We start from the raw sequence: 21952 nt of genomic DNA, 5'->3' as shown, positions 1-21952 counted from the left end.
ACAACAAAATCAAAATTCAGTGGGCATCGGTGGCTCACATCTGTAATCCTAGCTACTCAGGGGGCTGAGATCTGAGGATCACAATTTGAAGCCAGCCCAGGCAAGAAAGTTTATGAGACTCTTATCTCTAATTTACCAACAGAAAACTGGAAGTGATGCTGTGGTTCAGAGTGGTAGAGTACTAGCCTTGAGTGAAAAAGCTCAGAGACAGCACCCAGGCCCTGAGTTCAAGTCCCACAACCAACCAAAAAAAAAAATCAAAACTCTAGCTAAACAAGTAGAAGTTTCACTTACACAAAATGATTGCGTTCTAGCTATCTGCTATACAATATTACACTTATGGTTAACAACATATTAACTAAGTATTATATGCTTGGAATTTTTTAAGAGTAGATCCCATATTAAGGGTTCTTACCACAAAACAATAGTAGGGTCCATCCTTAACCTCATCCCCAACTTTATTAATCCTTTACAACCTAAATGCCGCAGGAATCAGCATCGGTTTCATTTGTCAAATCAACTGTAAGGTTCCTACAGAAAGCTGCCTGGCACTCTCACCCCCTAGGATTCTGGGGCAAGCAGACTGCCACCAGTTCCCCAGGACAGAGGGAGGCTGGAGGGAGGTGTCAGCATTTATTTCTGGAGCAAGACCTCAGCACTGGACACAGTTGTGCATGAAATCGATGCACAGACTTGTGTAGTAACTAGGGTATTCACGGAGGTGGCTGACATGTGCAGATGACACAAAATCCACAGAGCGCACTCGGACCTGGTGGGCTAGGCGGGCCTCCACCATGCGTTCCACATCCCTGGCCAGGACTACCTCATCAGCCTTTGAGTAGAGGTAGAGCTCAGGCCAGCAGGAACCAGAGTCCTGTAGCCTGTCATAGAAGTGGGTGTGGAAGAGGGAAGTGAGTGGAGCAAGTAGGATGTGGAACAGAACTGCCACTAGGGCAAAGGCCACAAGGAGCAACAGGCGCAATATGGTGGGCCGGTGCTCCAAGATGACTGCCAGGGCCCTCAGGGCCCCTACCAGGTTGCTATCACCAGGACCACTGTCAAAGATGGTGCCCACCACACGTAAGTGGCAGAAGCGCCGATGAGTCTGCAGGAGCTCGAGCACGTAGCGGTACAGCATAACACCAGCATTACTGAAGACATGGAAGAGCAGAGGCTCCCTCTCAATCTCATAATCAAAGAGGAGCTCAAGCAGCTTCTGGGCCAACATGCGCAGTGAAGGGATGCCCAAGGACTCAGAGAAGAAGACCATGTGCCATGGGGCTGTGTATCGGATCACGATGCAGCCCTGGGAGAGGAGAGAGGCTTGGTCAGTCCCCAAGGATGCAGTGGAGGTGAAGGACACAGGGTAAGTCAGAGGGGCCCAACAACCTCAAGACCACAAGACCCAACGAGACCAGCCATGCTCAAGACCCTATTTTGTTCAGAATGCAAGCTCACTATTTACATACATCTTGCAGGGGTTGGAGGTATACTCAAGGCCAGTTAGGATTCAGTGCTTTATGTGGGCCATACCCTCTCAGCCCAAGATGGTCTTTGAGGCCTGGAGTTGAAGACCTGTTTTGGAGACATCTGAGCTACCCAGAAGGTAGCCTCTTCACTCTTGTTCCCGCCCCACCACCCACACCCCAGACCTCACACATTTAAGGTCTTGTTGCTTGGCTACATCTTGCTGAGAGCTACTCTGCTCTGCATTGTCCCTTCCTACTTCCCATGAGACTGACACCTTGAGAGGAAGCCTGCAGGTCCCAATCTTGACCACCAGAGGCCACTTTTGAGCCAAGTCCACATCACCTCCATCTCCGGTCCATATCACTTTCCTACTTGGGTCCTGAAAGTAGAGTCCGTAACTGCCTGCATTCAGAGAACCTGGTTCCCAGGTCTAAGGTCACTTCTCAAACTCACCCTGAAATTCGAAATACTACCAATACTATTGTTCCTCAAAATTCTGAGTTTGGGCCCAAACTCCCTTTAGACTTTTGTACCTCTCATTGCCTACACCAAGTATATTACAAAACCTCTAAATGAGGTCTCCTAGGCCAGTTAGAAAAGGCAGCCAAAGCCAGCCTGCCTGGCCATAGGTTGAGGTAGAAACTAAATAGAAAAAAATATATAAACAAAGTATCTGTCCAGGCATGGCAAGAGTGGTGGGCATAAACTAAATCAGAGGAGCTCAATACACCAACTTCCACAGGGCCCACAAAGCCCAGCAATACTGAAGGCCCTGCTTCAGTCTGGGCACCATGTAATGGTGCCTTCCAGGGGTTGAAGGTATATTCAAATCCAATTTTGGCCTCATTGTTTTATGCTTGCCACACCCCCTCAGTCCAGGATGGTACTTAAAGCCTGAAACTGGGACCGTGCCTGTAATCATAGGATTTGGTAGACTTAAGAGGCTCTCAAGTTCAAGGCCAGTCAGACAACATATCAAGGTATCTTAAAAGTGATTAAAACAACACTTAGCACAAAGTAAACTCTCAACCAATAGCAGTGATGAGAAATGATGGTAATAACTAGGAGAGAATTATCTGGGTATAATTCTTGAAACACCCACAGGGATAGACAGCCAGAATCACCAGCTACAGCCCCTGACTGATAGGGGTCTCTCAGGTTCCACTGCACTCTCCTGATAGTTATCTCAGTGCAGCCCAGTCTCCTCAGTAAGTCACAAAAAAAGAACTTCGTGGCCAAGAGCTGGTGACTCACACCTGTAATCCTAGCTACTTAGGAGGGCTGATCTAAGGATCACAGTTCAAAGCCAGGCCAGGCAGGAAAGTCAGTGAAACATTTTCCTTCAATTAAACACCAGAAAACTAGAAGTGGAGTTGTGGCTCAAAGTGGTAGCGCACTTATCTTGAGCAAAAATAACTCGGGGACAGTGCCAATGCCCTGAGTTCAAGCCCCACAACCAACCAAAACAATAATAACAAAAAAGAACTTTGTGTATGTGTGTGCCAGTACTAGGGCTTGAACTCAGGACCTAAACACTGTCCCTTAACCTTTTTTTTTTTTTTTTTTTGGTAGTGGGGCTTGAATTCTGGGCTTGGGTACTGTCCCTCAGCTCTTCAGCTCTCAAGGCAAACCTTCTACCACTTGAGCCACAGTGCCATGTCCAGTTTTCTGGTGGTTTACTGGAGATAAGAGCCTCATGGGCTTTCCCGTCCTGGCTGGCTTTGAACCTCAATCCTCAGATCTCAGCCTCCTGAGTAGCTAGGATTACAGATGTGAGCCACAGCACCTGGCTAGGAATGTTTTTTTGTTTTTTGTTTTTTTAATCATAAGAAAAAGTGCTGTTCTAGATGTGGTCTTAAAGGAGCAAGAGAATTTGATGGAAGTAGATGCAATGTTGTGACTCTGGACTGGATCCCAGTTTGGCTAGGAAGGGCACTTGGAGTACAATTTGAGCCTCTGGACATAGGCTGGAAACTAAACTCAGTGAAAACTTATTAATATGAGAAGATGGAGCTCAAGACCTGAACAAAAGCAGACTAGGGACAGTACACTCACTAAGTCACACTTAGGCAGAGAGAAGACATGCATAGGAAAAGCCTAGAACAATACACCTTGAGGTCATCATCACCAGGTGATGCTCATTCTGCATCTCATTAACCTAGCATTCTATCTCCTGACAACCTCCTGGACCCACCACCTTCCCTCCACTGGCACCGCAGCCTCATGGCCCTCACCCCTCTATCCTGGGTTACCACAATTGCCTCCAAGTCAAGAGGCTGAGATTTGAAGATCTTGGTTCAAAGCCAGCCTAAGGAAGAAAGTCCGTGAGACTCCTATCTCCAATTAACTAGCAAAAGGCTGGAAGTGGAGCTATGGCTCAAGTGGTACAGCACAAGCCTGAAGCCCAAAAGCTCAAAGACAACTCCCAGGACCTGAGTTCAAGCCTCAGAACTGGCACCAAGAATAGTAAATAAATAAAAGAAGAAGAAGGCAGGCAAATAGGCCTAGTCAGCACATGGAATTTAGGACTGAACCCCTGGAGAGGAAGGCTTCAGACTCAAACCTATGCACATCTCTTCTACACACACACACACACACACACACACACACACACACTCAAACCTATGCATCTCTTATACACACACACACACACACACACACACACATACACACACACACACACACACACACACACCCCTAGGATCAGCTGGCTGTTTTTTCAGATGATGTGTACTCCTCAGCCCAGGACTTCCAGGTGGGAGCTGGGCTGTCTGTACTAACACACCTGCCCAACCCAGCTTTGGGGATATTTGGCCTGAGGGGGGAACCACTCAGGGCTTCCAAAATATAACCAGGTCCTCTAGGGGTGCTCTCTAGTTGCTACAACCTCTACTTCAAACTCTTGGAGCAGCCTGAGAAGCAGGACTGTGCTATAAGAGGCTCCCTGACTGCGAATGTGAAAGGTGCCTGGGGCCAGCTGGTGGGAAGGGGAGAGAGTGCTGGGGCCATAAACTATGCCAGCATGCCCAGCCCGGCGGCTGCCTCCCAGAGAGGCAGTTTAGTTTGGACTGGAAGTCTGGGTTGACTCCACAAGCGGGGAGCACAAGGCTGATCACTGGGGGACTTGGGGAGAAAGAAAGGTCAGAAGACTACAGAGGGTCACATGAGGTCTACACTGGCAGCACAGGGGGGCAGAGTTAATTCTGCCAAAGACCCTGTAACTCTCTCATCTTCCTCGCAGTCACTCCTGACAGCATTCCTAGGCCTGCCACATCGGTGGGCAGCTTTCACTGAAGCCCAGGTGTGAGACAGCCAGGGGCCTAGGGTTGACCACAGAACATTCACAGATAGCAGGTCCCCACAAATGGCAGCCCCCACAAGCCACCGACTCTCCATATGCCTGCAGTACTCACCCTTTTGTGGTAGATGGCGCTGTACTTTGCGAGGTTCTTGTCCCTGCAGCCACCCCAGCCTAAGAGAATCACGACAGGCTGTCGAGTTCCTCCCTTCTTCCCATCTTGGCTGGCACTGTCCTCTGAAACACAAATGTGCAGTGTCAACACCGGAGGTAGAATGGGGATTCTGGCCCATCCAGAGCCACTGTGGCTACAATCAGGGAACCAACAGGTGCCATTCCCACACTCCAGGCCACTTACAGGGCTCCTGCCCGGTGGCTCCTATCCAAATGCTTCTCTGCAGATCTGTCTGGAGGAACTGAGACCTCACTGGACAAACTACAGGAGTACCTTGTACCTATCAGCTGAACCAGGAACACTGCCTCCATTTTGTTTTTCTGTTCAAAAAAAAAAAAAAAGAGTCTCACGGATTTTCCTGCCTGGTCTGGCTTTGAACCCTGATCCTCAGATCTCAGCCTCCTGAGTAGCTAGGATTACAGGCGTGAGCCACTGGCATCTGGATCAGGTGGTCTTGAACTTGCAGTCTTGCCTCATATAGACATGTTCCACCACATCTGGATTGATTGATTTTTTGTTGTCGTGGGGCTTAAATGCTGGGCCTGGGCGTTGTCCCTTAGCTCTTCAGCTCAAGGCGAGCGCTCTACCACTTGAGCTACAGCACCACTTCCGGTTTTCTGGTGGTTTTATTGGAGATAGGAGTCTCACGGTCTCTCCTGCCCGGGCTGGCTTTGAACCGTGATCCTCAGATCTCAGCCTCCTGAGTAGCTAGGATTACAGGCGTGAGCCACCAGCGCCCGGCTCCGTGAGACTCTTATCTCCAATAAACCACCAGAAAACCGGAAGTGGTGCTGTGGCTAATGCGGTAGAGCACTAGTCTTGAGCTGAAGAGCTGAGGGACAGCGTTGACTCTCAGAGTTCAAGCCCCACAACCGACCAAAAAAAAAAAAGACCACCTGGACTACATGAGAGACTTGTTTCCAAAAAAAATTCAGAAGAGAGGCTGAGAAGGTGGCTCAGTGGTAGAACGCTTGCCTTGCATGCATGAGGCGCTGGGTTCGATTCCTCAGCACCACATAAGCAGAAAAAAAAAGCCGAAGGGGCTGGGAAGGTGGCTCAGTGGTAGAGCGCTTGCCTTGCATGCCTGAGGCCCTGGGTTCGATTCCTCAGCACCACATAAGAAAAAAGCTGGAAGTGGCGCTTTGGCTCAAGTGGTAGAGCGCTAGCCTTGAGCTGAAGAGCTGAGGGACAGCACCCAGGCCCAGAGTTCATGCCAGACCCCAAAAAAAAAAAAAAAAAAAAAATCAGAAGATTGATGAGACATAAAAACAAAGGTTTTGTTTTGCTTTTTATACTGATCCTGGAGCTTGAACTCATGCCCTGGGCATTGTCCCTGAGCTTTTTTCTTCAAGGATTGTACTCTACAACTTAAGCCGTAATGCCACTTCCAGCTTTTTGGAAGTTATTTGGAGATAAGAACCTCACAGACTTGGTTGCTCATGGACTGGCTTCAATGCATGATCCTCAGATCGTGAGGATCCTGAGTAGCTAGCTAGGATTACAGGCATGAGCCACCAGCACCCAACTGAAATTGAAGTTTTTGTGTCCACCAATAAAGTTTTATTGGTAGAGTGCCTGCCTAGCATGAATGGGGCAGTGGGTTCAATCCCTACCACCACAAAAAGAAAAACAAAAGTAACATTTTATTAGCACATAACCACACCCTTCCAACTTATCCATTATCTATAACTACTTTCTGACTAACATAACAGAGCTGAGTAGCTACAAAAGAGATCATAGAACTCACACAACCTCAAGTATTATTGGCCCTTTACAGAAAAAGATTGAACAGACAGAAAAATATAAAAGAAGAACTGGAGTCAGGCACCAGTAGCTCATGCCTATAATCCCAGCTACTCAAGAGGCTGGAATCTGAGGATCACAGTTAGAAGCCAGCCCAATCAGGAAAATCCTGATTAAATCATCTCTGATTAAATACAAAAAAAAAAAGCAGTAAGTGAAGCTGTGGCTCAAGTGGTAGAGTGCTAGCCTTGAGCACAAAAGCTCAGGGACAACATCCTGCCCTGAGTTCAAGCCCCAGGACTAGCTTGCACGCACACACGCATGCACGCACGCACATGCACGCACATGCGCAAACACATACACACACACACACACACACACACACACACACACACACACACACGGAGACCTAGGTAAAGTATAAGCAGAGACATGAAGCCAACTAGCTAACCTGTTCTGCCAGTGAACAACACAACCTATGTTTACCAACCACTTTTGACAACATTGACACAGATGAGGAAACTGAGGCAGTGTGGTTAAGGGACTCGCCTGTGGTCCCATAGAAAGTGCAGAGCTGGGGATCTGGGCCTGCACCCCACTCTTGGCTCCTTGAGCACCTTTAGTGCTGCTGCCCAGGCCGTAGCAGGAAGCACAAGAGGCGCGTGCCGGCCGCTTCCACAGCAGCAGCTTCTGCAGAAGTCTCCTGGAGTCTTGTCCAATAGACCCCTCTCTCACAGTTCCCCTGTGAAGTGAGTGGAGACATCTGCACAAGGACTGTCTGTAGCTCCACAGCTGCCCTCTCAAAAGACTGCTGTGGACCCTTCCAAGGACCAAGCCACTTGGCTATGCTCCGCTGCCACCCTGCAATTTATGGATGCTGGTGGTGACCTGGCAACAGTAAATTTCAAGGCTAGTTAAGAGGATGGTAAATATAAATCACTAACCTTTGGACAAAAGGAAGACAACAATTTCCTGTGGAAATTAATGTGATTGAAAAGTTCAATGTTCCTGCTCTCTAGTGGCGGGGGGAGGGGGGGGCACTCTGGCCTTCGGAGATTAACTGCCTGCACCCACAGGGCTTTTAGACCCGTGGCAACTCAGCCTGGAGCAGAAGCTGCCAGTGTCTCTGCACAACTCCCAGCCTTCACTGAGGCTCACCTGGGTTCCTGATCTGACTCAGGTGGCTCCAAATAGCTCCCCCATTTCTCCCCACCCCCACCTCTGGGCTTCATCTTGTCCTCAGTGAAACCCAGGCCTTAGCGACCTTCTGGATAATAATCAACTGCTACTGTTTGGACCTGGTTGACTCTGAGGTTGAGCTAGTGGATTTCTGACCCCTTCCCTGATTACCTCTCCCTGCAGCTGCCTGAGAAGGGATTGCCTCTCCCTGATGTACATTGGTGTTGTTTTTTTATGCCCATACTAGAACTCAAGACCTGGGCTCTGTCCCTTAGCTATTTTGCTCAAGGTAGCATTCTTCCATTTGAGCCACAGCTCCACTTTTGGCTTTTTGCTGGTTAACTAGAAATAAGACTTCTTTGTGGCTGGGCGCCTATAATCCTAGCTACTCAGGAGGCTGAGATCTGAGGATCAGGGTTCAAAGCCAGCCTGGGCAGGAAAGTCCATGAGACTCTTATCTCCAATAAACCACTAGAAAACCGGAAGTGGCGCTATGGCTCAAGTGGTAGAGTGCTCGACTTGAACTGAAGAGCTGAGGGATAGCACCCAAGCCCAGAGTTCTAACCCCATGACCGACAAAAAAAAAAAAAAGACTTCTTTGTTGTTGTTGTTGTTGAATGCAGTCCTGGTTCTTGAATCAGGGCCTAGGAGCTGTCCCTGAGCTTTTGTGCTCAAGGCCAGTGCTTTACTACTTTGAGCCACAGGACCACTTCCAGATTTTTCTAGTAGTTTATTGGAGATAAAAGTCTCACAGACTTTCCTTCTGAGGCTGGCTTTGAACTAAGATCCTCAGATCTCAACCTCCTGAGTAGCTAGGATTATAGGTGTGAGCCACCGATGCCTAGCCTGGAAATAAAATTTCTCTGGGACTTTTCTGCCCAGCTAGCTTCAGACTATGGCTTCAGATCTCAGCCTCAGACATGGCTAGGATTACAAGCATGAGCCACCAGCGCTTTACTTTCCCTGATGTTCTTAAAGGGAACAACTGGTTCGTCAGCTCTCCAGCCAGGCACTGGAAACTGCTCCTATACTCCAAGGTGTTCCTCCTTACTGATAGGCATCTCCCCTCCCCTAACACATGCTCTTCCCAGTGCCTTGGGCTCCATGCCCCTTCCTAACTCAGAGCCTTGTCATGACCTCCCTACTAGAACCACACTGCCCTCTGACTCTATATATGAAGTACTATTATCACAGAAAGCCCATGGTATCTTGGAAACGTGGCCAGGAGAAACTGTGACCATGAAAAGTCTTTCCAAAGGAAAACATGTTTGCTACTGTGGCCTTGAAGGTCCAATCAGAGAGCATGCTGGGTAGACAGAGCATGCACAGGGCAGGGCGCCGTGGAGATGTTATAGTTCATCTGGCATGTGGCAAGCACTCCTGCAGAAGGGGTAGAATATTGGGAGTGGAAAGGAACAGTGGGCAGAATAGTTGCCAAGAATGGGACTAAGGTCTGATCCATTGAGGAAGCAGCAATTATTACATAGCAATGAGGAACAGGTGAAGATTCTAAAATGTAGAAGTGGCCATGATCCAATCTGACTTACATAATTATGAATTTGATGTCTGTCTCTCTCCCCTAATGATTAGGTTCCATGAAAGCAGGAAACTGGGTCTCAGTTAGTGCCGCATCCCCAGTGGCCAGCATTCTGGCACCATGGCACTCCGTGAAGGATGGACCCAAGGAGGAAGAGCTGGTAATCTTTTGGTTCCCTTTCTAGAGTATGAAGCAATTGTTATAGCCATGGGGATTTATGGCCACATGGGGACTCTGACTCCTCCACCCTGTTGTACAAACTGCTGTTACTCTCTTGCTCAGGATGATGGGCCTCTCTCTGTGTTTATGCTTTGCTAATGCACATTCTACCTGCAGAGTTAACCTACTCTCCACTTCCAATAGCCCTCACTGATGACCTACTCAACACCTTCTCTCCACCCCAACCCCAATCATCACACCAAGTTAAGTCTCCACTGTATTGACAGGGCTTAGTGGGAGCAGATAGAAGGCTTCTATATCATGTAAAATGGTGGGGTGAAGGCCTAAACAAGAGCAGTGAGCAGATAAATAGGAGAGGGGAGGGAAATGACTTGGGGAAGACAGAGTCACAAGCTGGGCATGATAGTGCATGCCTGTACTCTGAGCTCTCAGGAGGTTAAGGCAAAAGGATTCTAAACTGGAAGCCAGTCTGGACTACATATCAACATTATCTCAAGAAAGAAATGGAGGAGCCAGGTGCCTATGGCTCATGCCTGTAATCCTAGCTACTCAGGAGACTGAGATCTGAGGATGAAAGTTTGAAGCCAGCTTGGGCAGGAAAGTTTAATGGAGACTCATCTAGTGCTGTGACTCAAGTGGTAGAGCACTAGCCTTGAACAAAAGAAGCTCAGATAGACACTATGTTGAAAATGAACTACACAACTTGTGAGTAGAGATGGGAGGGAAAAACGGAGAGAGAAAGGGAAGGGGTAACATTATCCAAAAAGAAACATACTCTTGCCGGGTGCCGGTGGCTCACGCCTGTAATCCTAGCTACTCAGGAGGCTGAGATCTGAGGATCTCGGCTCAAAGCCAGCCTGGGCAAGAAAGTCTGTGAGACTCTTATCTCCAATAAGCCACCAGAAAACAGTGGCTCTGTGGTTCAAGTGGTAGAGCGTTCGCCTTGAGCTGAAGAGCTTGAGGCCCAGAGTTCAAGGCCCACAACCGACCCAAAAAAAAAAAAAAAAAAGGAACGTACTCTTTATCTGACTTAAGGAACTCTGTACATCACCTTTATAACAATAATTTTTTTTTAAAAAAAAAAGAAGCATCAGCAGCTCAAGGACAGCACCCAGGACCAGCAGACACACAAAAAGGAAAGAGAGAAAGAGAAAGAAAGAAAGAAAGAAAGAAAGAAAGAAAGAAAGAAAGAAAGAAAGAAAGGAAGGAAGGAAGGAAGGAAGGAAGGAAGGAAGGAAGGAAGGAAGGAAGAAAGAAGGAGGAGGAAGGGAGGGACAGGAGGAAGGGAGGACAGAAGAGAAAGAAAGGAAGAGAAAGAGAGAGAAGAGCCAGGCACCAGTGGCTCACGCCTGTAATTCTAGCTACTCAGGAGGCTGAGATCTGAGGATCAGAGTTCAAAGCCAGACCAGGCAGGAAAGTCCGTGAGACTCTGATCTTCAATAAACCACTAGAAAAACCGGAAGTGGTGCTGTGGTTCAAGTGGTAGACCCCTTGCCTTGAGCTAAGGAGCAGAGGGACAGTGCCCAGGCCCAGAGTTCAAGCCGCATGACCGACAAAAAAAAAAAAAAAATTAAAAATACTGGCAGATATAGAAATATTCGATAATCAATTAAGTAGATCATAGACATAAATGTAATCTTTGTAATCTTAAAATAGCCAAAAGGGGCTGGGAAGGTGGCTCAGTGGTAGAGTGCCTGCCTTGCATGGATGAGGCCCTGGGTTCAATTCCTCAGCACCACATAAGCAAAAAGAAAAAAGCCAGAAGTGGCGCTGTGGCTCGCTAGCCTTGAGCTGAAGAGCTGAGGGACAGCGCCCAGGCCCAGAGTACAGGCCCCATAACTGGACTCCCCCCCCAAAAAAAAAGCCAATAATTCCTTAGCTGTAATGCCAAAAACACAGGAACAAAGTGGAATTTCAACACAATTTAAAACTTTTGTACTTCAAAGGCCATTATCCAAAAATAGTGAAAAAAATCAATAAAATGGAGAAAATATTTTCAAATCACAAGTTTGAGCTGAGTATAATAGTTTATATTTGTAATTCTAGTCATTCAGGAGGCTAACAGTGAGGGTCAAGATTCAAGGCCAACTGGGCAGGTCCACGAGACCCATCTCAACCAATAAAAGAGCTGGGTATGGTGGTATGTGCCTATCATCCCAGCTACATGAAGAAAGTGTAAATGGGAGGATCAAAGTTAGGTCTTAGAAAAAAATTGGTAATCTGAGCTATAAAAGGCCCTAAGTTTAAATTCTAGTATTACAAAATAAAATTTTTCCAGTGAAATTGTAACAATCAATATATTTTAATAACACAAAGGAAAAACTGGGAGAGAGCAAAAGAAGGGGTGACACTGTCCAAAAAGAAATATATTCTTTTTTTTTTTTTTTTTTTTTTGTTGGTCGTGGGGCTTGAACTCTGGGCCTGGGCACTGTCCCTCAGCTCTTCAGCTCAAGTCGAGCGCTCTACCACTTGAGCTACAGCACCACTTCCGGTTTTCTGGTGGTTTATTGGAGATAGGAGTCTCACGGTCTCTCCTGCCCAGGCTGGCTTTGAACCGCGATCCTCAGATCTCAGCCTCCTGAGTAGCTAGGATTACAGGCATGAGCCACCAGCGCCTGGCTAGAAATGTATTCTTTACCTGACATATAACTGTAACCCTTTTGTACATGCCTTTTATAATAATATTTTTAAAACCACAAAGTTACTATATGACCTAATTATTCCACTCTCAGATATATACCCAAGAGAACTAAAAACATGTCCACACAAACCCTATACGCATGGGCTGGGAATATGGCTTAGTGGTAGAGTGCTTATCTAGCATGCATGAAGCCCTGGGTTCAATTCCTCAGTACCACACAAACAGAAAAGGCCTGAAGTGGTGCTGTGGCTCAAGTGGTAGAGTGCTAGCCTTGAGCAAAAGAAACTCAGGGGCAGTGTCCATGTCCTGAGCTCAAGGCCCAGGACTGGCAAAACAAAAAACAAAAACAAAAACTTGTACATAGATTTTCAGAGCAATATTGTTCATAATAATTAAAGGTAGAAGAAACACTCCTCCAGTGGAAATGGATTTTAAAAATGTGGTACATCCATACAGTGGATAGTCATAAAAAGGAATATAGGACTGTTTTCAACTAAACCTTGAAAACATGCTAAGTGAAAAAGTAAGGTCCAAAGGTCACATACTGTATGATTCCACTTATTTAAAATATCCAGGGGGGCTGGGAAGTTGGTTCAGTGGTAGAGCGCTTGCCTTGCATGCCTGAGGCCCTGGGTTCGATTCCTCAGCACCACATAAGCAAAAAGAAAAAAGCTGGAAGTGGCGCTGTGGCTTAAGTAGTAGAGCGCTAGCCTTGAGCTGAAGAGCTGAGGGACAGCGCCCAGGCCCAGAGTTCAGGCCCCACGACCAGACCCAAAAAAAAAATAAAAATAAAAAATAAAATAAAATATCCAGGGTAAGCAAATGCAAAGATGGGAAGCAGACTTGTGATTGCCAGGGGCAGGAGGGAAGAGAGAACAGGAAGAGACTGCTGATACGGATAAGGTAAAAATGTTCCAGAATTACAGAGCAGTGATGATCCCCAATTCTATAATTATAATAAAAACCAATCAATTGTATTTTTTTTTTTTTGGTCGGTCATGGGGCTTGAACTCTGGGCCTGGATGCTGTCCCTCATCTCTTCAGCTCAAGGCAAGGGCTCTACCACTTGAGCCACAGCACCACTTTCAGTTTTCTGGTGGTTTATTGGAGATAAGAGTCTCATGGACTTTCCTGCCCAGGCTGGCTTTGAACCGAGATCCTCAGATCTCAGCCTCCTGAGCAGCTAGGATTACAGGCGTGAGCCACTGGCGCCGGGCACAATTGTACATTTTAAAAGATAAATTCTATTGTGTGCATTTATCACAAATTTTTTAAAAATAGTAACACATTTAAGTTAAAAACAAGTTGGAAAGTGGTATCATCAAAAGAATATTCTGTAAATACACATCTATACACATATTTACTGCAGAGAAAAGTTAATCAAATATTAACAACAATTATCTTAGACTAGAAGCAATTTTTTCCTTGATTTTTTTTTGGTGTGTGTTTGTTTGTGTGTGTACTAGTATGTGCCTAGCACCAGGCTTTAAACTAAGGCCTCAAACTCTTGTTCAATTATTTCAATCAATGCTGGCCCTCTACCACTTGAGTCATATCTCTATTCCAGCTTTTTGCAGGTAGATTGAAGATACATCTCAGATTTGTCTGTCTGGACTGGCTCTGAACTGCAATCCTCAAATCTCGGCCTCCTGAGTAGCTAGGATTACAAGTGTGAGCTACTAGAGCCAGCCTTGATTTTTTTTTTTAAATCCATTTTCTAAGATCAATATGTGGCTGGAAATGTACCTCAGCATAGAACACTTGCCTAGATATGGTTAAGCCGTGGGTTCAACTCCTAGCAATATTAAAAAAATATATTATGGCTTTGGCAAGGGGAGTTAAAATGATACTTGGAGCCGGGCGCTGGTGGCTCACGCCTGTAATCCTAGCTACTCAGGAGGCTGAGATCTGAGGATTGCGGTTCAAAGCCAGCCCGGGCAGGAGAGACCGTGAGACTCCTATCTCCAATAAACCACCAGAAAACCGGAAGTGGCGCTGTAGCTCAAGTGTTAGAGCGCTCGCCTTGAGCTGAAGAGCGGAGGGACAGCGCCCAAGCCCAGAGTTCAAGCCCCACGACCGACCAAAAATAAATAAATAAATAAAATAAATAAATAAAATGATACTTGGAAACAGCAACAATAGTGGAGGTGGTCCCATCAAAGCAGTAAAGAAGTAAGAGGTCAAGGACCACAAGAAGCCCCTTGGCAATGCCTAAGTATTCTTTTCCACACTGGCAATTCAATCTTCCAGGTTCCCTGTCATCCACAATTTTTCTACAAATACAAGGATTACAAATATATATGTATGTTGTGCAACAGTGCAAGCCATAAACTCAGGCATAAATGAGATTATGTGTATCCCAGGGACCTAGAGGGAAGACAAAGGAGAGGGCTGATAAGAAAAATGGGTTTGTGGTACAACATGTGTGTTAATTACTGGTAAGCCAGAATCAAAACACAAAGAACCTCCTACTTTTTTTTTTAACACAACTGACCAAAAGATCCCCTACTGTCTCTACTCCCCAGAAATATTTTTGTAACATCTCATTACTTCTGTATTTTATTTACTTTTTTTTTTTTTTTTTTTTTTGGTTGGTCGTGGGGCTTGAACTCTGGGCCTGAGCGCTGGGCTTGAACTCTGGGCCTGAGCGCTGTCCCTCAGCTCTTCAGCTCAAGGCTAGTGCTCTATCACTTGAGCTACAGCACCACTTCCGGTTTTCTGGTGGTTTATTGGAGATCAGAGTCTCACAGACTTTCCTGCCCAGGCTGGCTTTGAACCCTGATCCTCAGACTCAGACTCCTGAGTAGCTAGAATTACAGGCGTGAGCCACCCAGCACCCGGCTGATTTTATTTACTTTTTTAACTAGTCCTGAGGCTTGAACTCAGGGCCTGGGTACTGTCCCTGAGCTTTTTTGCTCAAGGCTAGCACTCTACCACTTGAGCCACAGTGCCACTTCCAGCTTTTCTGTTTATGTAATACTGAGGAATGAACCCAGGGCTTCACGCATGCAAGGCAAGCACTCTACTACTCTACCACTAAGCCACATTCCCAGCCCTCACCATCTTCAATTTACTTTTTAAAAACCAACACAGAATTGAGAGCCCACCACCAGTACATATTGTACAAAATCATACCAGGGTTCAAATTTCTAGCCCTGTCACTTGGACTATAAACAGCCCTTGAGGAGGTTCTTTGTTTCAATTTCTTTATCTGTGAAATGGGGATAATCTTAAACACTTCAATAAGATCCTGACTATAGCAGGCTTAGCAATGTTCCAGCACAAAGAGTTCAATAAATCAAAATTATTATTACTTTGCAAGCAATGCATGCTCACTGTAAAAAAAAAAAAAGGAGACAATGAATACCTAATAAAATTGGAATCATACTGTTTGTAATCTGCTTTCTTCCGTTTAGCAATATATTGCAAATGTCTTTCCCTGTCAGTTTATATATGTCTACAGCATTATTTTTAGTGGCTACAGAGCAGCTACAGAATGTTTTGTAATTTATGGTGACCAGTCTCCTATTATTGAACATGATGTTATTTCCAATTTGGGGCTGTAATAAAAATACTTTAATAGACACCCCCTTTCTTTGTGCCTGTTTCCTAGAAATGCCATTGTATCAGGACAGCCCTTTTCTAATGGCCACTGAAATCTTTGCAAATACAGGCTGAGGAAGGCTCTCCAGCTGAAATCTGGAAGAACTTTGGTCAAGAAATATCACCTCTCACCTGGCACCTGCTCCTCACCTGTAAAACAGGCTTAAGAATGCTCTTGCTGGGCGCTGGTGGCTCATGATTGTAATCCTACGTACTAAGGGCAAGATCTAAGGATCAAGGTTCAAAGTCAGCATGGGCAGCAAAGTCCAGGAGACTCTTATCTCCAATAAACCACCAGAAAATTGGAAGTGGCGCTGTGGCTCAAGTGATAAAGTGCTTGAGCTGAAGAGCTGAGGAACAGCACCGAGGCCCAGAGTTCAAGCCCCACAACAAACGACGACAAAAAAAAGTCCTCTCACCTCACAAGGTAGGGGTGAGGACCAATAAGCTAATGAAAGGAACTCCTGGCAGGTTGGATTGTGGGTAGGGTGTCGACAGGGTCAACATGAGAGAATAAAAGAGGGCTGGCAAATGATGTGTCAGATCTGGACCTCAAATCAGTGCCTAACAAAGCACCTGGCAGAGAGTAAGCACTTAGAAAGGGTTCCAGCCAGGCGTCGGTGGCTCATGCCTGTAATCCTAGCTACTTAGGAGGCTGAGATCTGAGGATCTCGGTTCAAAGCCAGCCCGGGCAGGAAAGTCCGTGAAACAATAAACCACCAGAAAACCGGAAGTGGCGCTGTGGCTCAAGTGGTAGAGCGCTCGCCTTGAGCTGAAGAGCTGAGGAACCATGCCCAGGCCCAGAGTTCAAGCCCCACGACCAACAAAAAAAAAGGGTTCCATTCAGGGGTGAAAGACAGGAAGATGCAAATAAATGTAACTCTTTTCAATGATGGTAGTGACCACATCATTTGAAATCCCACAAACAAGGCTAGGACCAAGTGTTCACTCATTTTCCTCCCTCCTGGGGCTTTGAGGTCTGCTTAGTATTGCTTTTAAGATTTTTCTTTTGTTGATTTTTTTTGTAGTGCTGGAAGAAAAAAATCAGGGCTAAATGCACTCTAGGTAAGTGCCATTCAGCCACACCTCAGGCCTTTTGATTTGTTTTATTTTGTGGAGAAACGGTCTTACTTTTAGCCCAACTTGATCTCTAGCTTGAGATCCTCCATCCTCTCAGCCTTCCGAGTGCTGAAATTAAATGATTAAACCAGATCTTAAAGGGTTTTGTTGTTATTGTTGTTGTTTTCTGCCAGTACTAGGACTTGAACTCAGGGCCTTGCACTCTTGCTTAGCTTTTTCGTCAAGGCTGGCACTTTACACACTTGAGCCACACCTTTACTTATGGTTTTTTGCTGGTTAATTAGAGATAAGAGTCTAAGATTTGTCTGCCTGGGCTGGCTTTGAACTGGGATCCTCAGATCTCAGCCTCCAGAGCAGCTAAGATTAGAGCAGCTAAGGAGCCAGCACCCAGCAGATCTTAAAAGTTTTTGACTCAATCCCCTCTACTCAAAGCATACCACAGCCTCCTACCAGAACCCTGCTCTCTCCAGCAACTTCCTCAAAGACCTTACTTTTGTACTTTAGCTGCTCACCAAGAATCTGTCAGTTTTCCCGAAGCTCCATCCCTCACCCTAGCCCCTGGGGTGGTCCAGACCTCAGTACTACCTTCCTGGCCCCAGTGAAAGCTATGTTAAGACAACAGGATGGCTACATCATGGTTCAAAGCCAACCCGGGCAGGAAATTCTAAGAATCTTATCTCTAATTTAGCACCAAAAAAATGCCAGAAGTGGACCTGTGACTCAAGTGGTAGAGCACCAGACTTGAGTGAAAAAAGTTAAGGGACAGCACCCACGCCCTGAGTTTAAGTCCCAGTACTGACAGGCATACACACACACACACACACACACACACACACACACACGCCCTGAGTTTAAGTCCCAGTACTGACAGGCATATACACACACACACACACACACACACACACACACACACACACATCTAGAAAGGCACCATTCCCAAACCTACAGAAAAATGTGGGTGGTACTTAGGTGATCATTCTCTGGATGGGAGGAAGACTAGCACAGCACAGTCAGATGTCAAATTAGCTTTGACTGACAAAGGAATGCAACAATAGGATACCACAGAGCTGTGGGATATCTAAGAGACAATCCCTCCCCCAGCAAAGAAATGAAAGAGGACTGAGGATTAGGTGAACAAGGAATCACTGGCCCAAGAAAACCAGGGGAAGGGCAGACTCCAAGTCAAAGGTGCTAGTAGGCTATGTTCAGCACTGGCAGCCACATACTGGTTGGTAGGGTTCCTAAGAGGAGAAGTCTCACTGCCCAGCCTGGTCCACAAAGCCCAGGGCTCTGCCCAACCCAAGCCTGAAGCTGCCTTCCAGCAAACTGATGTGCCAGCATTGCCACTCACCTCACAGCAGAGCTGGCTCTGTGATTTTGATTCCAAATACAGGAGGGAAGCAATTCTACAAATCAAATATGACCATGCTGCACACCTTAGACATTAACTGCAAAAGAGCTATATGTCTGAGACCTCCCCCTTTAAAAAATAAAACAAATAAACAAAACATCTCTCCTGTTCAGTCATGGCCTTGGGGAACTCTCTGCAAAGGGGAAACAAATGAATTCAGAGAAGTCCAGGGTCCCACATTCTTTTTTTTTTTTTTTTTTTTTTTTTTGTCGGTCGTGGGGCTTGAACTCTGGGCCTGGGCACTGTCCCTCAGCTCTTCAGCTCAAGGCGAGTGCTCTACCACTTGAGCCACAGAGCCACTTCCGGTTTTCTGGTGGTTTATTGGAGATAGGAGTCTCATGGTCTTTCTTGCCCGGGCTGGCTTTGAACCGCGATCCTCAGATCTCAGCCTCCTGAGTAGCTAGGATTACAGGCGTGAGCCACCAGCGCCCGGCTCAGGGTCCCACATTCTTATGAACCACTTTTCGATGCCCAGGCCAGCACTGAGCATGCCCCTCTAAGAAGGAAAATCATAAACCAAGGTCTGTCTGCAGGCAACACAACTCAGAGGAATGACTGAAGGCCTTGGAGGTATTTCTCTTGGAAAAGGGAGATTCACTGAAAGCATTAAAATGTTTCTTAAAAAAAGGAAGAGGAAGTATTTGTTCTGTGTTGAGCCTACCATAATAATCCACATGGTTTTTGAAACCACCTGCTTATAAGCCCTTACTCCCCCAAACCACAGCTCCCTGAAGGATGTCTGTGCCTGCATCATTTCTGAGACAGCAGCAACTAACCCAAGGCCAAGCCACAGCTAATGCTAAGCGGAAAGTAGAACTGACAGGAAGGCTCACTGTGGTTCAAGAACGGGGAAGTGCTTTCTAACAAGCCCAGCAGCCTCCAAAAGGCTGGGGTATTTGGGAGGAAACATCCTCTGGTGGAAAGACCTTCCCAGGGAAAGAAATGGTGTACACAGGACCTGCTCCTTCCCAAGCACACTCACTCCACCCACCACTTGTTAACCCTCCCAATCCTGGGAAATGGACATCACCGTTATTCCTATTTGCCAGTGGAAGAATCTGAGGCTCAGTAAGGTTCAATAACTTGCCCAAAGCCATAGAGTTATTTAAGAGCAAAAATTTGAACCAAGACCCTCCGGTTGTCCGTATGTGTGTGACAGAGACAGAGAGACAGACAGACAGACAGAGACAGACAGAGAATGTCCTGGGGCTTGAATTCAGGGCCTGAGCACTGTCCCTGAGCTTTTTTGCTGAAGGCTAGTGCTCTACCACGTGTGCCACAGCTCCACTTCCAGCTTTTTGATGGTTAATTGAAGAGATAGTTTCTTGGACTTTCCTGTATAGGCTGGCTTTGAACCTTGATCCGCAGATCTCAACCTCCTGAGTAGCTAGGACTATAGGCATGAAGCACCAGTGCCTGGCCTGGCTGCCCACTTTAGCAGAGTTTGTGCCCTTCTGTCCCTACAGAAGGTAGCTCCAGACCTGTGCAGCTGATGGCATTCTATGAGACTTCATCTCATGCAGATGTCAAGACTTTTGTAACTGTAGGCCCAAGAGCCCTAAGCCAACAGATACAGGTGTAGGGAAAAGCAACCCATCAGAAGTATCTGTTTTAGGGGAGCTCAGGCATACTATACCTCTCTTCCTAGATTTTTTTTTTTTTTTTTTTTGGTAGTCATGGGGCTTGAACTCGGCCTGAGCACCCTCAGCTCTTCAGCTCAAGGCGAGCACTCTACCAGCGTCACTTCCGGTTTTCTGGTGGTTTATTGGAGATAAGAGTTTCACGGACTTTCCTGCCTAGGCTGGCTTTGAACCCCGACCCTCAGATCTCAGCCTCATGAGTAGACAGGATTACAGGCATGAGCCACCAGCACCCGGCCCTCCTAGATTTTAACCAAAGAACATACAGTGCTACTATAAACGTCTAGAAAGATTCTCCTGGACCTGGGCAGCAAAGTCTGTGAAACTCTCATCTCCAATAAACCACCAGAAAACTGGAAGTGGTGCTGTGGCTCAAGTGCTAGAGAGCTTGCCTTGAGCTGAAGAGCTGAAGGACAGTGCTCAGGCCAAGAGTTCAAACCTCACGAACAACAAAAAAAGATTCTCCTGGAAAAGCAGCATCTGAGGTACAATTTACATGCCGGGCTAAGCAAATAAGGGGAAAGGACATTTCAGATAGGGGACAGCGCAGAAGCAGGCTGGGAATGTGGTTTAGTGGTAGAGTGCTTGCATGACGCCCTGGGTTCAATTCTTCAGAAACACATATCCAGAAAAAGCCAGAAATGGCCCAAGTGGTAGAGGGCTAGTCTTGAGCAAATAAGCTAAAGGTACAGCATCCAGGTCCTGAGTTAAAGTCTCAGTACCAGGACAAAATAAATAATAAACTGAATGTCATGCTAAGGAATCTGGACTTGATTTCAGTAAGTAGATACAGGATTTCATGAAAAGTAAAGATACGATCAAGTTCATGGTGAAGGTCACTGCAATGTAAGAACAAAATAAGAAGCTAAGTTGTTGGGCCGTGAGATTGGTGGTGTGCATTGGACGCTGGAGTAACGCAGGAGACAGACATGCTGGGCTCAGGCTGACCCGTGCTCCAACATTGCTCTACTATGATTTCCAGCAGACCAGCCTTCCTCTGGACCTCCCAACTTACCCTTACCCTTCAGGGGTAAGTTGGGACATAGATCTGCTTTAAAGTGCAGCCTCCCACACATTTACCTTCAATATTATTGGGGGGAAGAGGAACAATGTTAATCCTTAATGCCAATTAAAAGGCTGGGGGCGTGGCTCGAGTGGTAAAGCACTAGCCTAAATGCCAATAATTCAGTTCCCTCGCCGTCAGGCCCTGTGCAGGCTCCTTTACATAAATAATCTCAGTTGTGCAACCAACATTCCTTCAGGGAAGCTTTCTACTGTTACCCTGGATTTGCAGAGGCAGAAACTCAAGTTCACAGTGGTCAGTTTTTCAAAGGCTATCTCATTACTAAAAGGAGGATTTAGGATTTCCACAGCGTTCTGTGGAAGCGTGGGAGATGATGGATTCAGACTCCCTGAGGAACTGTTTCCTTCGGCGAAAATAATGGGTGTAACCCCCAGCCATCACTGGCGACGCGGGTCTGCGGGTGGGAAGCCTGATCCCAAACAAAAGAACCAGACGGGGCCTCAAGGCGGCCCCCAGCTACTTAAGAAACTAGGGCTGGGCCTGAGAACACTGGACTAGCTGGAGCGGGCCGACTCCAGGCCGGGCGGGGCGGGGCGGGGCTGGGAAGGACCCACGAGCTGGGGCGGGGCTCGCGGAGGGCGGGGCTCTCGGCGACCCGCCAAGTCTGAGACCATCAAGCCCCCACAGGGGGACGGGCCGCGAGGGGGCGGGCCGCGAAGGGGCGGGGCCTCAGGTGCGCTCCGGACCCGCAGACTCAGGTCACCTCCCCACGACTGGACCCCACCCTTGTTCCATACTCTGGCTCCAGCAGGGCTGATCCGGGATCTCGATGGTGTAATCCAGCTCCACCGACGCCATGGTGAAGGTGCCGGCACTCAGATGGGGCCTACTGCCGGAACTCCAGCTCGCGTGCCCACTCCTCGCCCGGGCGCCGGTGGGCACCGCCCAGACCCCACCCCCTCCCGACGATG

The 21952-nt window shown here is 47.0% G+C and overlaps 1 protein-coding gene across 2 annotated transcripts; it reads right to left on the bottom strand.

The window, feature by feature from the left end:
* Positions 1-440: 440 nt before the first annotated feature.
* Positions 441-21950, bottom strand: LOC138823638 (transmembrane protein 53). 2 transcript variants are annotated; one of them, XM_070017071.1, is made up of 3 exons: positions 21779-21950; positions 4884-5005; positions 441-1306 (listed from the first exon to the last, which is right to left on the bottom strand). In XM_070017071.1, exons 1-3 carry the CDS (start codon positions 21837-21839, stop codon positions 653-655), a joined length of 837 nt encoding a protein of 278 aa, XP_069873172.1. In that variant the 5' UTR covers positions 21840-21950; the 3' UTR covers positions 441-652. The 2 variants fall into 2 exon arrangements, with proteins under 2 accessions (XP_069873172.1, XP_069873173.1); XM_070017072.1 differs by lacking the exon at positions 21779-21950 and adding an exon at positions 5127-5185.
* Between the last annotated feature and the right edge of the window lie 2 nt (positions 21951-21952).

This window comes from Dipodomys merriami, unplaced genomic scaffold, assembly GCF_024711535.1.
Source record: "Dipodomys merriami isolate MVZ:Mamm:240054 unplaced genomic scaffold, mDipMer1.0.p SCAF_121, whole genome shotgun sequence".
Classification (NCBI taxonomy): domain Eukaryota; kingdom Metazoa; phylum Chordata; class Mammalia; order Rodentia; family Heteromyidae; genus Dipodomys; species Dipodomys merriami.
The sequence above is the reverse complement of the archived record's forward strand: the minus strand, read 5'-3'. Positions and strand labels throughout refer to the sequence as shown.